This window comes from Nicotiana tomentosiformis, chromosome 1 (genome assembly GCF_000390325.3).
Source record: "Nicotiana tomentosiformis chromosome 1, ASM39032v3, whole genome shotgun sequence".
NCBI classification, from domain to species: Eukaryota; Viridiplantae; Streptophyta; class Magnoliopsida; order Solanales; family Solanaceae; genus Nicotiana; species Nicotiana tomentosiformis.
The window spans coordinates 153,091,986-153,107,259 of record NC_090812.1 but is presented as its reverse complement, the minus strand read 5'-3'; the positions used below and the strand labels follow the sequence as shown (position 1 = coordinate 153,107,259).

The following is a 15,274-nucleotide window of genomic DNA, read 5'->3' as shown; positions in this document are numbered from 1 at the left end:
TCCTCAAGCAACACAAATTAAACAACTAATTTACAACCAACTACGGTGTACCACAAAATCAAAACGAATAACGAGTCTACACAAAGAAGTCATAATTAATGAAAAAGCTACGCGATAGCTCACGAAGCCAAATAACAAGGTAATAACAATCCATAATCAAGGCACATTTTATGAGCATCAATTAACAATCAAGGCATATAGCAGACAAGCAGTAATTCAACAAGTGACTACAATCAACAATTAGAATATAAGAGTGAACTTAACAACAAGGATGGAACATGTGCTAACAATTTCAAGTAAAGCACGTACAAACAATTCTAACAACAAAAGATATAATCATGACACAATATTTATAAACAATTGTATAAAAGGAGCCTAACGGTTCTCACCGGTCAAATACCACATATAGGTCATGTACCCACTCGTCACCTCGCGTGCACGACCTTCACATAACACTAGTGACACAATCATCTCAAATCCTAAAGGGTGGTGTCACGACCCGAAATCCCATCACAGGCGTCGTGATGGCACCTAGTCTCCAAGACTAGGTAAGCTAATTTTCATTACATTTCGAAGCCTTTTTAAAAAAAATATGAATTAAATAGGTAATCAAAACCAACAGCGGAACAAATATGAATATAACAACCTTCCAAGACTGGTAGTACTGAGTCACGAACTCTAACTGAATACATGGAATGACCTCAAGGATCGAATAATCAATAATGTTTGAATAAATAACAGTAAAATAAAGTGGAAAGACTCAAAGAAACTGCGATGACCAAGCAGCTCTACCTTAAATCCTTGCAATCTCACTCTAACTCTGTCCGAGTCCGATATCTCCAATACCTGTCTCTGCATAAAAATATGCAGAAGTGTAGTATGAGTACACCACGGTCGGTACCCAATAAGTATCAAGACTAACCTCAGTGGAGTAGAGACGAGGTACAGTCAAGACACTCACTGGTCTAATAACCTGTGCAATATGATTTACAAAATGATAGAAAACAAATAGCAGTGATAGCAACACCAATCAACTAGTTATTTAAACATCAAGGCAACAGGAACACTATAAATATTATTCAAACGAATAATAAACACACGTACAACCAATTAACCAAGTCCTTTCAATATACATCTTTTATCTATAAGTTTTTCAATAAAAGTCTCTAGAATATAATCCTTTTCAATAAATATATTTAGAATATATTTCCTTCAAATAAATATCCTTCCATTAAAATTCATTCAAATAAATATCTTTCGAATATAATTCTTTCAGGTAAATATCTTTCAAATATACTTCTTTCAAGTAAATATCTTTCAAATATACTTCTTCCAGTAAATATCTCTCTAATAATATTTATGTCAAATAAATATTCTTCTAATATAATTCTTTCAAATAAATATGCTTCTAATATAATTCTTTCAAATAAATATCCTTCTAATATAATTCTTTCAAATAAATACTCTTCTAATATAATTCTTTCAAATAAAAGTCACCATGTGACACTTCATTTAGCTTTCCTGGCGTGAGAAATATCTTCAACATATCACCTCAAATGGCACGAATTACCTTCGTGCATGTGTCTCATTCTCACCCTATATATATATAGCTATACCTATATATATATATATATATATATATATATATATATATATATATATATGCACACGTAGATCAACTCAATTGGCACGGCAACACCCTTCGTGCATTTACATCTTTCTCACCGTGCATACATATAACAGTACCAACTAGGTGGGAGAAATGCCAATAACAATAAAAGAAATAAAGTGGAGGCACATGGAAAGCAACAACGACTACAAGTCACATAGAAAGCATAGGTGCACAATAACATCTCAAGATAAAGGCATGAATGTATACACAACAAAATGAGATTACAATATAATGTATATCCCTCGTCATCGCCTACACGGAAACACCCTTCGTGCCATGAATATATGATAATATAAAAATAGCTGCACGGCATCACCCTTCGTGCTTTTACTCTCATCCTCACCTGATAATATAAATAAAATAGCACGGCATCACCCTTCGTGCTTTACACTCTCAATGGCACGGCATCACCCTTCGTGCTTTACACTCTCAAATGGTACGGCATCACCCTTCGTGCTTTACACTCTCAAATGGCACGGCATCACCCTTCGTGCTTTACACTCTTCCTTACCAAGCACATGTATATCATTAACAAGCAAGGTAAGAAGCATAAATAACATCAAGGAGAGTGTTAAAACCACAACAAAATACAATAATTCCTATCACAATTTTTCACTGACCACAACCAAATTCCAAGTATGTAGCAGAATCAATAATTTTCTCAACAAATAGCCCAAGGCTCCACACAACGTATAATAAACCTCAAAACAATCAACAGAGATGAAAAAAACTCAATATAGGGCAACACCTTCATTAATCAGAATTCTTGATAATTATATTAACTCCTCAATTTAAGCTTATTTAATAAATATTGCAGTTAAGGATTCCATCATGAATATAATTCTATGATAAATATCAAATCAACAAACACACGAAATTCACATAAAATCCAAGTGACAATAACACCAAATTATTATATAAAATACAAACTTGACAAATGAGGAACGAGGCATAATAATTCAAGGATTTACTATTGCCAACAATTATCTAATTTAATACATAAGAATGCCTAAAATGTTAACCAATAAAAGTTGCACATATAAGCCTGAGTACGTACTCGTCACCTCGCGTACACGGCTTTTCACATTTTATAAATAGCACATAAGACTCGATGCCTAAGGGGTAATTCCCCCACTCGAGGTTAAGCAAGACACTTACATTACTGAAGTTATGTCGATATTCCAAAATCGCCTTCTTGCTTGAATTTAACCTCCAGACAGCTCAAATCTATCCAATTCAATTGTATAATTTCATTAAAATTCATCGGAAATAATTCGAGATAATAATACGTCGACTTAAATATTTATTCCAAAAAGTCAACAAAAATCAATGCGGGACCCGCCTCTCGAAACCCGATATAATTTTCATGAAATTCGAACACCCATTCCGATACAAGTTCAACCATACTAATTTTATCAAATTCTGATACCATTTCGTCCCTCCAATCGTGATTTTTTATTTTGAAACTTTTCTTCAAAAACCACCCTTTTCCTCAACTCAAAATACAATTTAAATGATAAAAATAAAGATAGAATCATGGAAATAAATAGATTCTAGGTGAAGGAAACTTACCCAATCGATTTGCTTGAAAGACTCACAAGGAATCGCTCAAAACTGAGCTCTACAAGTCAAAATGTGATAAAAGTGGCCTAACCCTCGATTTGGAAAACTTAGAATCTGCCCAGGTCTGAAAGCATCGCGAACGCGGAAAAAGGCTCGCGTTCGCAAACAAGGAAGATAAGGCTGTCCCGAAAAACCCTTCGCGAACACGAGGGAAGGAGTGTGAACGCGAAGAACAAGGGACGGAACCTACGCGAACGAGAGACGTTGAACGCGAACACAAACGCGAAGAAGAAATATGAGGATTCCATGAAGAACTTCGCGTACGTGAGTGGCTAATCGCGAACGCGATGGAGGAAAAGGCAAAACTTCGCGAACGCGAGATATTGAACGCGAACGCGAAGAAGAAATATGAGGCTGCCATAAAGAGCTTCGCGAACGCGAGTGGCTAATCGCAGACACGATGGAGGAAAAGGCAAACCTTTGCGAACGCGAGAGGTTGAACGCAAACGCGCAGAAGAAATATGGGGTGGTTAGCAGTAACACTTCGCGAACGTAAGATACTGTTCGCGTTCGCGAAGAAGAACACCAAAAGACAGAAACAACAGCTCAGAATACGAGGGAAATGACCCGTAGCCCATCCGAAATTCACCTAAGGCCCCCGGGACCCCGTCCAAACATACCAACAAGTTCCATAACCTACCATGGACTCGCTCGAGATCTCAAATCACATCAAACAACGTCGAAACTACGAATCGCACCATGAATCAAACTTATGAACTTCCAAAACTTTCAACTTCGAAACCGCGTGCTGAAACATATCAAACTAACCCGGAATGACGTTAAATTTTGCAGGCAAGTACCAAATGACATAAAGGAGTTGTTCCAACTCTCGGAATCGCATTCTGACCCCAATATCAAAAAGTCCACTTCCGGTCCAAATCTCTAAAAATTTGACTTTCGTCATTTCAAACCTAAATCAGCTACAGACCTCAGATTCACAATCCGGACACACTCCCAAGTCATAAATCACCCAACGGAGCTAACGGAACCGACGGAACTCTATTCCATAGTCGTCTTCATGCAGTTCCGACTACGGTCAAAATCCTAAGATTTAAGCTTCCGTGTTAGGGACCAAGTGTCCCAAATCACTCTGAATCATCCGATAGCTGAATTCAACCACGCATGCAAGTCAATACACATAATACGAAGTTGCTCAGGGCCTTATGCTGCCAAATGGGGCTTAAATTCTTAAAACGATAAGTCGGGTCGTCATAGGTGGTTTCCCCCACACAAAGTTAGACAAGACACTTACCTCGCTTCACTACCAATTTTAAGATTCCAATAAATCTTTCCCTCGTGAATTTGTGTCCGGAAGCTTCTAGTCACAAACATTTCAATATACTCAATACAAATCATAGGAATTAATTTCATATGAAATTACTAATTTTCCGGATTAAAATCTAAAATTCATTTTAAAAATCGACAATGGGACCCACGTTTCGAATCCTGGAAAAAGTCACGAACTCCGAACACCCGTTTCGATATGAGTTCAACCATATAAAAATTATCAAATTTCGATAACGTATCTCTCTTCAAATCTTAAATTAATGTCTAGAGGATTTCTACCATTTTCAACCCAATTTACTAATTTAGTGATAAAAACAACAATAGATTCATGTAATTTAACCAAAATCAAGTTAGGAATTCTTACCCCAATGTTTTCCTTGGAAAACTCTCAAAACATCGCCTCATCCGAGCTTCCTTGTTCCAAAAATGGAAGAATGAGATGAATGTGTACTTTATTCTGCTTCCCAGGGGTTTGTTCTTCGCGTTCGCGACCCTCCCCTTGCGTTCGCGATGAACAAATTCTCCAACAACCATTTTTAAACTCTTCTCAGATAGTCACTAATATAATGGTCATAACGTTTTGTACAAAACTCCAAATGATGAATGGATTAACTTTCTGAAAACTAGACTCCAAGACTATAACTTTCATTTGTTTCTCATCTCCCATTTATTTATATATTGCGAGATATAAGCTTCCAAAGTCAGCCCTGTGCAACAGAGATTTCCAAACTCTTCCCAGACAGCCTGTAGTTTATCCACTATAACCTTTTGTACACAAACACAAATGACAAATGGTTTATTTTTCTAAAACCTATACACAAAGGGCTACAACTTTCATATTTGGATGATCTCCAAATTTCTTATAGATTGCGAGATATGAGCCTCCAAAGTCAGACGACGGACATCAAAAATTACTTCTTCGCGAACGCGAGAGCCTCTTCGCGAACGCGATGAACAAAGTCCCAACAGCAAAATCCTTCTTCGCAAATGCGAATAACAACACCATAACCAGCACCAGCAGCATCAAAACACTCAAACTTGATCAGGAACCATCCCGCATCAAACCCGAGGCCCCCGGGACCCCGTCCAATCGTACCAACCAGTCCCAATGCATAACACAAACCTACTTGAGGCCTCAAATCACATTAAACAGCATCAAAACCATGAATCACATCCCAATTCAAGTTAAATGAAACTAAGAAATTTCAACTTCTACATTCGGCGCCGAAACCTATCAAATCAAGTCCAATTGACCTCAAATTTTGCACACAAGTCATAAATTACATAACAGACCTATGAAAATTTTCAGAACTGGATTCCGACCCCAATATCAAAAAGTCAACTCCCCGGTCAAACTTCCAACTTAAACTTCATATTTTTGCCATTTCAAGCCTAATTTAACTACGGGCTTCCAAATAATTTTTCGGACATACTCCTAAGTCCAAAATCACCATACGAAGCTATTGGAATAATCAAAACTCTATTCCGTGGTCGTTTACTCAAAAGTCCAACTCTAGTCAATTCTTTTCAGTTAAGCTTCAAAAATGAGAATTGTTCTTTCAATTTAATCTCAAATCTTCCGAAAATCAAACTCGACACACCCGCGGATCATAATACATATTATGAAGCTGCTCGAGACCTTAAGTCACTGAATAAGATGCTAATTCTTAACATGACAAATTGTGTCGTTACATGGTGCCTGTTAGGCTTGTTTGATAGTTCCTTCATGTGTTCCCTTATATATTCAGTTATGTTCGTGTTGTGCTTATTGAGTTCTAGCTTGCGAGGTGTGTGCCCCGGTGGAGTTATATGTGACTTGTTGATTCGAGTGATTAGTTACGAGGTCTTCATGTTTATTGCATAGTTGTCAGTGTTATGAAAATTGAAACAGGGTCCTAACGGGTATAAGGCTAATTGCCGGTGTTGGATATGATTATGGGCAACTACTGTGGCTAGAGGTGTGGTTATGGGCATATATGTGATGTGTTGTGTCGTGTGGTTGTACCTATTGGGTATAGGCATAAGTTGTTGGAGCTGATTGAGGCTGATACCGGGTGTGGATGTAGGAATCAGGTTTTTTGGAGATGATCAGATGGTGAGAATCTCAATTCTAAGGCTTATTGGAATTGGTGGAAGGGATAAATTTTAGTTGGGTTGGTGTCGTCGGGCTTATGTGGATTGGGGTGACGTAGGATCACCTGCGAGTTTATGTATGGTAAGTTCACTTAGGGATTTGATGACTTCGGAATGGTTCCTGACACGTTCGAGGACGAACGTTTGTTTAAGAAGGGGGGATGTAATGACTCGACCGGTCGTTTTGAGTATTAGCACTCCGTTCAGTGGTTTAAGGTCTTGAGAAGCTCCGTATTATGTGTTATGACGTGCGTACATAGTCGAGTTCGAACTTCAGATGATTCGGGATTGATGTGGAAGAAGGATTCGTGTTTTAGAAGCTTAAGCGGTAAGAGTTGACAGGAATTTGACTTTTGTGTAGACGACTCTGAAATAGTGTTTTGATGACTCCAATAGCTTTGTATTGTGATTTTGGACTTAGGCGTGCGTCCGAATTTTGATTTGGAGGTCCGTAGAGTAATTTGAAGCATTTCGGCAAAAATTGAAAAGTTAAAGTTTTTAGAAGGTTGAGAGGTTTGACCGAGAGTTGACTTTGGTGATATCGGGGTCAGATTTCTATTTTGAGAGTTGGATTAGCTCCGTTAAGTTATTTGGGACTTGCATGCAAAATTTGACGCCATTTCGGGTTGATTTGATATGTTTCGGCATGAGTTCTAGAAGTTGGAAGATTTGAAAGTTCATAAGTTCGATTCATGGTGCGATTCGTAGTTTCGACATTGTTTGATGTGATTTGAGACCTCGATAGGGTATGTGTTATGTTATGGAACTTTTTGGTATGCTTGGACGGGGTTTCGGGGGGGCCAGGTGTGTTTCAGACGATTTTCGGATGATTTTCGTGCTTGTGATCAGGTCTAGTTATGGTGCTTCGTGCCTACGACATTTTGGAGTGCAAGTGCGGCTCCGCTTCTATGTGAGCATGGTCGCTTTTGTGATCAATGTGACCTGGGGGTAGCTCGCTTCTGCGGAGTTTGGGCACGCAGGTGCTGTTCGAACAGGCCTGGAAAAAAAGGTAAGGTTTCGCTTTCCTTTGCCATGCTTTTCCGGCCCAGAGATCGAAAATGCGAAGATGTCCGCTTCTGCGGCTTCTTGTGTGCTTCTGCGGAGTCGTAGGTGCGGCTTTCTTTTTCGCAGGTGCGACCACTGGGCTGGCTAGTTGAGTTCGCATATGCAAACATTTTCTCGCAAATGCGAGAGCGCAGATGCGCTTCCTTGTTCGCAAATGCGGAAGTTCTTGGTAGAATCATATAAGTCGAGGGTTTGGCTATTTTCACCATATTTTGAGTTGTAGACTTCGGTTTTGAGAGATTTTTCGTAGGTTTTTCAAGCCAATCATTGGGGTAAGTGTATCCCATCTTTATTTTTATCTTATAATTAGTGTTTTGAGTTGAGGAAAATGAGAATTTTTGAAGAAATCTTTCAAAATGAAAAATGATGATTTGAAGGACAAATTGATGTCGGAAATTCATAATTTCGGTATGGTTGAACTTGTATCGGAATGGGTGTTCGGGTTTTATAAATTTTATTGGGTTCCGAGGTGCGGGCTCGGGGTTTGACTTTTGGGTTGACTTTTAGTTCTTGTTAAAAATTGAAGCTTTATTATCCGGAATTTGATTTCTATGAGTTTTTATTTATGAATTAAAATTATTTTGGCTAGATTTGAGCCGACCGGATATTAATTCACTCGAGAAGGTCATTTAGACTAACGGTCTAGCTTCTTTGAGGTAAGTATCTTGCCTAACTTTGTGTGGGAAAACTACCCCTAGGATTTGAGTCTTTGGTGCTAATTGTGTCATGTGAAGGCCGTGTACGCGAGGTGACGAGTATGTGCTCGGGCTTATTTGTGAAAATTTGACCATTTAGGGCTCCTATGTTCTTATGTTCCATAGATGTGAAGTTTTTTTGTTATGTTAAATCCCCCATTTACTAAATTTACCCTTACATGTCTTAATTGGAATTAATTGCTTTCATGTTCTACTCTTATTGCCTATTTCACTCTTGTGTACCTTAACTGAAGTTATTGCCTCTTCGATTGCCATGCTATCCTTTCCTAATTGCTTATCCTTAATTAAAATTATTATTATCTCTTCTGTAATTGTCTATCCTTAATTGAGGTTATGATTATCTTCTCCGTTGCTTATTCTTAATTGAATTTGTTGTATCTATTTCGTAATTGCTCAATTCTAAATAAAGTTTAGTTATCCTTTATCGTAGTTGCCTCATCCTTATTTGAAATTATTGACTCATGTTATCTCCCTTTGTTATGAATTATACTTTTGTGGAATCATTTGTTACATATTATTTCTCCCTTATTGAGCTATTCTTAGTAAGACTAGTATTCCCTATTGTGTTTGTTCTTTGTGAGCTCGTTCTACCTCTTCTTTGTGATCCAAAGATCTTGAATTGATTTACTTATCGTATTCTCGTGTTATTGTTGTTGTTGTTGTTGTTGTTGTTATTGTTGCTGTTGTACTCAGTTTGTTGAACCAAGGGCTGTGCGGGTTGTGGTATTGACATTGTTTAGACGAAATATTGTAGAATATGGGCACATATTGTGAAAGTCATTCTATTGTGATGTTGTGTTTTTGGCACATGATATTGTATATGTGGCGTGACAAGGCGGGCTATATATGTGGGTTTGCGCATGTGGCGAGACAAAGTGAGAATATTATTATGCGTGTGCGGTGAGACAAGGCGGGCATTTACTTTATTATTGCGCACGTGGCGAGATAAGGTGGGCTATGTCGGGGAATGATTTGAGTTGACTTGGATGGCCTGGGGGCATTGTTGTTGTTGATATTTGTGAAGTGGCGTGCTTAACCTGTGTGAGTTTTACCTGGTGCAAATTGTGGGGATCGCTTCTTATGTGTCGTTCATTTTCTCTACTCTTATTCGTTAGCCCTAACTATGATAGAACACTTGCACAAGCATACACGTACTTTATCACCCTATCGGTTTAAGAAGATGAACACTTATGCTACTGATCATTTGTACGTACTCCGTCTAATTGTCTTATATGTGAGAATTGTTCTATCGGCACGTGCGTCGTCCAAGAAGTTATCAGTTGTAATGAGGGCACAAGATGCCAAGTGATTAGGGTTCATGAATTGGGACCCGTGAATTGTGTGAGTTTGGAGGTTTGGTACCTCGTGAAGATTATTGGATAAACTTAAGGTGAAAGCAGTTATTCTTATTGAGTTGCTACTTGTTTCACCCTATTTGGTTCCACCGGATTTAAACTGTGTCCAACTACTCTACAGTGCTATTACTTGTTGTGTATTGTTGCTAATTATTGCTTTTAGTTCCTGTTGCAAGCATCATATTATTGTTGTTATTATGCCTAGCTTTATAGAGATATCGTACCCTGCTATTTCTTCACCTATACTTGTCCATATTATTTGGTCCAATATGTATCTTGATTATCCTTCATCACTACTCCACTGAGGTTTGTCTTGATACTTACTGCGTACCGTTGTGGTGTACTCATACTACGTTTTTGCTTATTTTTGTGCAAATCCAGATAATTCGGAGTCAGTCAATCGCTAGCTAGCTGTACGGATCTTGCTGTGGAGACTCAAGGTAAATCTGCCACTGCGGTCACAGGCCTCGGAGTCACCTTCTGTTATTGTGCTTGCACTATTTTATCTCTATTTTGAAACAGTTGTATTTAGAAATTAGAGCTTATAACTTGTACTACCGATTTTGGAAATCGTAATTGTGTATAAGATTTTTATCCCATATTCTTCGTTGATGGTTGATTTTTTCTATTAATCTAGTAAGTGTTAGGTTTACCTAGTCTTAGAGAATAGGTGCCGTCACGACATCCTACGGAGGAAAACTAGGTCGTGACACTGCAGCAAGATCTTCACTGGTCCAGCAGTAATTCTCTTGACTTGTCTTCCCCAATATACAACAGTCTGATCACGTCGTATGACTTGAACAAACTTCGGACAAGTTGTTGAGTCTAATAAAATATGCCATGATTCGTGAAGATCGTGGCATATTTTATTTTAATATTAAAAAGCTCTTGGAAGCTTTTAATTAGTCGGAGATGCATTCTTTAAAAGGTGAAGAAGTGGTTGGTTACATGCGAGAGGAATACAGTTGGCTGGAATACAATAAGGTTTGGCATTATATTGTGATCCCCATTCATGTTTGCTGCACCATACATCTTTTCTAAAATATGTTTCACATTTTAATTTCCTCTTTAGATTTAATTTATTAAATGAAAATAGCTTACAGTTTATTGTCATTTTCTTACTTTGGGGGGTAATATATAGTGTATCTCCAGTTACTTCCCCTCAATGTAATAGGCAGAATGTTGATAGATCACATTACACAGGCGTATGGTATATAATAGCATCAGAACACTAAAATATAATTTTAAATGAATAAATTTAGTTTGGTTATTCATTTACATTTCTTGCGAAGAGTTAAACGATAGTTTGGTTAGTGGTCAAATATTATAGAGTAATCAATAGCTAGAAATGAGAGGAATCACTTTCTCTATAGAATCAATGTTGATAAAAATGAGAAACACATTGAGATTGAGCTGACTTAGCTTGATGTGAAACAAAATCACTAGAATAAATGATTCTAAAGAAATTCCTAGCTAGTGACAGAAAATGAGAAAACTATCTAATTGAAGAATTTGTAATTCTTTGCTGAGATGATAATGGTGCGTGCTCCTCCAATTGGCGCCAAGACGGTTATGCTCACACCAATAATAATTGAAAGCTGAAAACAAAGTCAAAGAAATAAAAGTAAGTATTATACAGTTAAATGGTGTAAGTTTCCTTTACACATGATCGGTTATTATATATCGTAAATTGCATAGTCGCTCTCAAAATAATAACCGAAATATATATATATATATATTGTATGTTATATACTAAAATTATTTTAAAAAATTAGTTTTTTTTCTACTGACGGTAAATAGTTTCTGACCGTAAAAGTGAAAAAAACCTTATATATCACAACAAACTTACCCAAGAAGCGATCCAATGAAAGCTCCATCTTTTAGGTTTTTGGCTGACAAGCCACATTATGCATGGGAGCTGTCATATAATAAATAAATATACACAATTAAGCATATATATTGGTTAGTACTAAATTCTAAAGAAAGATTAGGATATATAGAGATCGTACAAAAAATGATGTGGATGAAAATGCCAATCCTCCAAAAAAGCCCAGCAACCCTCCGAAAAAGGGAAAGCACATTCCAACGAACATCGTCACAACTGTTTAACAAAATTGGTATACAAACAGGAATTAGTTCATTTTGTTATGTTAGTATTAATTCCATACAAGTAGTGAAAGATTAATTTTATTTACCAACGTAAATACTTCGGGCAATAAGGCGAAGAGGTCGTCCAGGAGTGAAACGACGCTTTTTAACCAAGTAACACTCAATCATGTCAAAAACAGGCATTGCAAAAACCTGAGATTAAAAAAAACACAAATGGTAATAAACATTTGATCCAACATTTGATCCAATATTCAAGATATATAATAATGTATTCTATCTGTTTCAATTTAAATAGCACGTTTTTCTTATTAGTCTATTTAAAAAAGAATGACACTTTTTTTTATTCCCCTTTGATCCTTTTTATTGGAACTATTGCTCCTTTGGTGACTCAAGAATAACATATTTTTATATTTAGAAATAATTTAACTTTAAATTTTTTATTTTATTCGCTATATCTTTAATGATAAGCTTTTATTACCATACAAATACCATGGTCTCACATAACTTTTGTCCCGTAAGCTATAGGACCACATGTTTCAAAATTATTTTTTTTTCTCCTTAAACTTTGTGCCAAGTCAAACTAAATCATCTAAGATTCTGTTTGGCCATGAAACATATTTCACTTTTTTTCAAAAAATTTTTACTTTTTTTCGAAATCAGTGTTTGGCCATAAAATTTCCAATTTTCACTTGAAGATGAATTTTGGAATTTTTCAAAAATTTAAAAAACTCCAAAAAGTTGTTGTTTCAAAATTTTCACTTAGATCACTCACAAAAATTCAAAAACAACCAAAATTATATTCATGTCCAAACACAACTCTAATTTTCAAATAGCATTTTCACTTGAAAAAAAAAATTACTTTGTGTTAAGTCAAACTACATCATCTAAATTGAAACGGAGAGAGTATATAGTTTCAGACCATCACCTGATAGCTTCCAAGAACATGCAAAAATACCATAAAATTTGCAAGAGCAATTAGCCAATGTGGATGTTTTAGTGTAACAAGGACATCATCATCCACAAGATTTCCAAAAGCCCAGAATCCAGAGGCAGCAACAGCTAAATAGCAAAATGCAACAATTGCATAAGCTACGGTAACACCTCGCCACATTGGCCCTTTAGATGGTTTTTCTGGGGTTGAAGGTATTGTTGCTTGAATTTCTAATGCAACACTATGTCCAGCAAATGCAAATGCAATTGTTCCTAAACTGTTGAAAATATCAAATGTTATTCCAACTGGAGTATGAGATCGTAGACCATAATTAACTGGTTGTGGATGTTCAACTCCCTTGATAATTGATGCTATTGACGAAATTGTTGAGTAACTGCATGTATATATAAACACAAAAATGAATTCAATATGTCATAAAAATAACATAATAATAGACTTGCGTTTTGCATTTTGTGTTCTTGTTTGGATGGTTGTTAAGTATCATTTCATACAGTATTGTATTGTATCGTTGTATTGTTTTAATGTATACAATGTTTGGATATATTGTATTATTTTTTATCGTTTTCATGATGTCATGTACCAACAATATGAAGAATAAACTTGCAATATTATAAAGAAAAAGTAATGTACGTGGTAGAATTATTATATGAAAAAGATAGGATAAAGGATAAAATATGATTATTTAATAATATGGAAAAACAAGATGAGAGGAAAAAAATAAATAAAGAAACAACGCAACCACACCAAATCGGTGGTTTCATAAAAATGACATTTTTCGTTGTTACGTAACGACAGATTTAACTATACGATACAATAAAATTTAAGTAATAATCAAAAAATAAACATTGTATTTAAAGTAACAATACGATACAATACAACATATAACAATCATCCAAACAATACGATACAATACAATAGGTAACAAACATCCAAACAATATGATACAATACAACATGTAACGACAGGTAAAAAATATTATGTTTAGCATTTTGTATTCATTTACGTACCTCAAAGACATAACAGCTGCTGTAAAAGAGACCACTTTCAAGGAATTAAAATTAGGAGCTTGAGATAGTATCAACTGAAGAACTCCAAAAAATAAAATAAAGTAAGTTTGCTTAATCCCTCTAGACCAATGGAACATCGTATGCATACTTTCTTTTAGAGATTTCCCCCCTGTAACCATATAAACTATGTCACTGGCAACTTGAACAATCATCTGTTGAGGCATTACTATCCAATAACCTCTCTTTAGGCCAAATACATGTTTTCCTAACTCAGGATATCGGTCAAATCTCTTCCCCGGGACATGTTCGTGCAAATTAACCAATTGCCAAAGTGAGTATAATGTCACAAACCATGATATTATTATCATCCCGATTCCTGGAATCCTACATAATTTAAAAATACCAAACAAAAAAAGGGTAAGAATTCGCAAATGAATGACTTACATGAGATGTACTCCTTCCGTTCACTTTTACGTCATATTTTACTTTTCGAGAGTCAGTTTGACTAATCTTGGAAGTGAAATTGGATTATATTTTCTTAAAATTTTAAATTAAATATTCAGAAATTATACGAAAAGTACTATAATTTATAATTCGTTTCATATCAATATGGTGAAAGGAAACACATTAAAACGCTGATCAAAATTTATGTAGTTTGACTCCCGAAAAGCAAAACGGCAAGTAAATGTGAACGGAGGGAGGGAGTATCATAGGATTTACCAGCCGAGTTGTGACACAGCATATGGTAAGCCAAGAACACCAGCTCCTACAACGGCTGTTACATTATGGAATGTTGAATACCACCATTTGGCTTTTCGGGAAGCTGTTATAGGCAACCATCTATTCAGATCGTCATCGATTTGTTCGTTTGCCGTTGCATCGTTGGAATTATTCCCACTCTCAACCTTGAATTAAAAAATAAACTTACATGAATAAGAATATGATCAAGACTACTAGGTACAAATTCATTTTTAGATAGAACATACCCTTGAAACTTCTTTGTCATGCATCGTCAGTGTTTACTGGTTTTGTGTCAGAGTAAATAGCAGTTTAAAAACTCTTGTTAGCAATTACTCAATAGATAAGTAAGTAAAGTGTTGAGTGTGGGAAAAAGGGTTTTTATGCTTTTTATTTTGGGGTATCTCTTACTTTCCTAATTTAGGGGAACTATGGATCGTAAACAGTTTAGAAAATTAAGGATATCCAGATAAAGTTATCCACTTACTTACTACCTAAGCCATGTGATAAACGATTGATTTTCCTATTTTTGTGCATTTGACTATTTTACCAATTAACTAGAAATACAAAAACAAGTCAAATTTAATATTGCCGTGAATAGAGGCGTCAGAAGAATT

General features: G+C 36.0%; 1 protein-coding gene across 4 annotated transcripts in view; it reads right to left on the bottom strand.

The window, feature by feature from the left end:
• Positions 1–15,068, bottom strand: part of LOC104105736 (lysine histidine transporter-like 5) — a 49,705-nt gene extending 34,637 nt beyond the window's left edge. The window contains exons 1-8 of one of the 4 annotated variants that reach the window (XM_009614126.4): positions 14,906–15,068; positions 14,640–14,824; positions 13,920–14,303; positions 12,886–13,285; positions 12,047–12,152; positions 11,861–11,952; positions 11,701–11,769; positions 11,201–11,449 (exon numbers count right to left, since the gene is read on the bottom strand). In XM_009614126.4, coding sequence (XP_009612421.1) covers positions 11,351–11,449; positions 11,701–11,769; positions 11,861–11,952; positions 12,047–12,152; positions 12,886–13,285; positions 13,920–14,303; positions 14,640–14,824; positions 14,906–14,929 — 1,359 coding nt within the window. In that variant the 5' untranslated portion in view covers positions 14,930–15,068 and the 3' untranslated portion in view covers positions 11,201–11,350. Of the gene's footprint in view, positions 1–11,200; positions 11,450–11,700; positions 11,770–11,860; positions 11,953–12,046; positions 12,153–12,885; positions 13,286–13,919; positions 14,304–14,639; positions 14,825–14,905 lie in introns of those variants that run through there. The other 3 variants (XM_033658565.2, XM_070192520.1, XM_070192526.1) reach the window with 3 other exon arrangements.
• Positions 15,069–15,274: the final 206 nt, after the last annotated feature.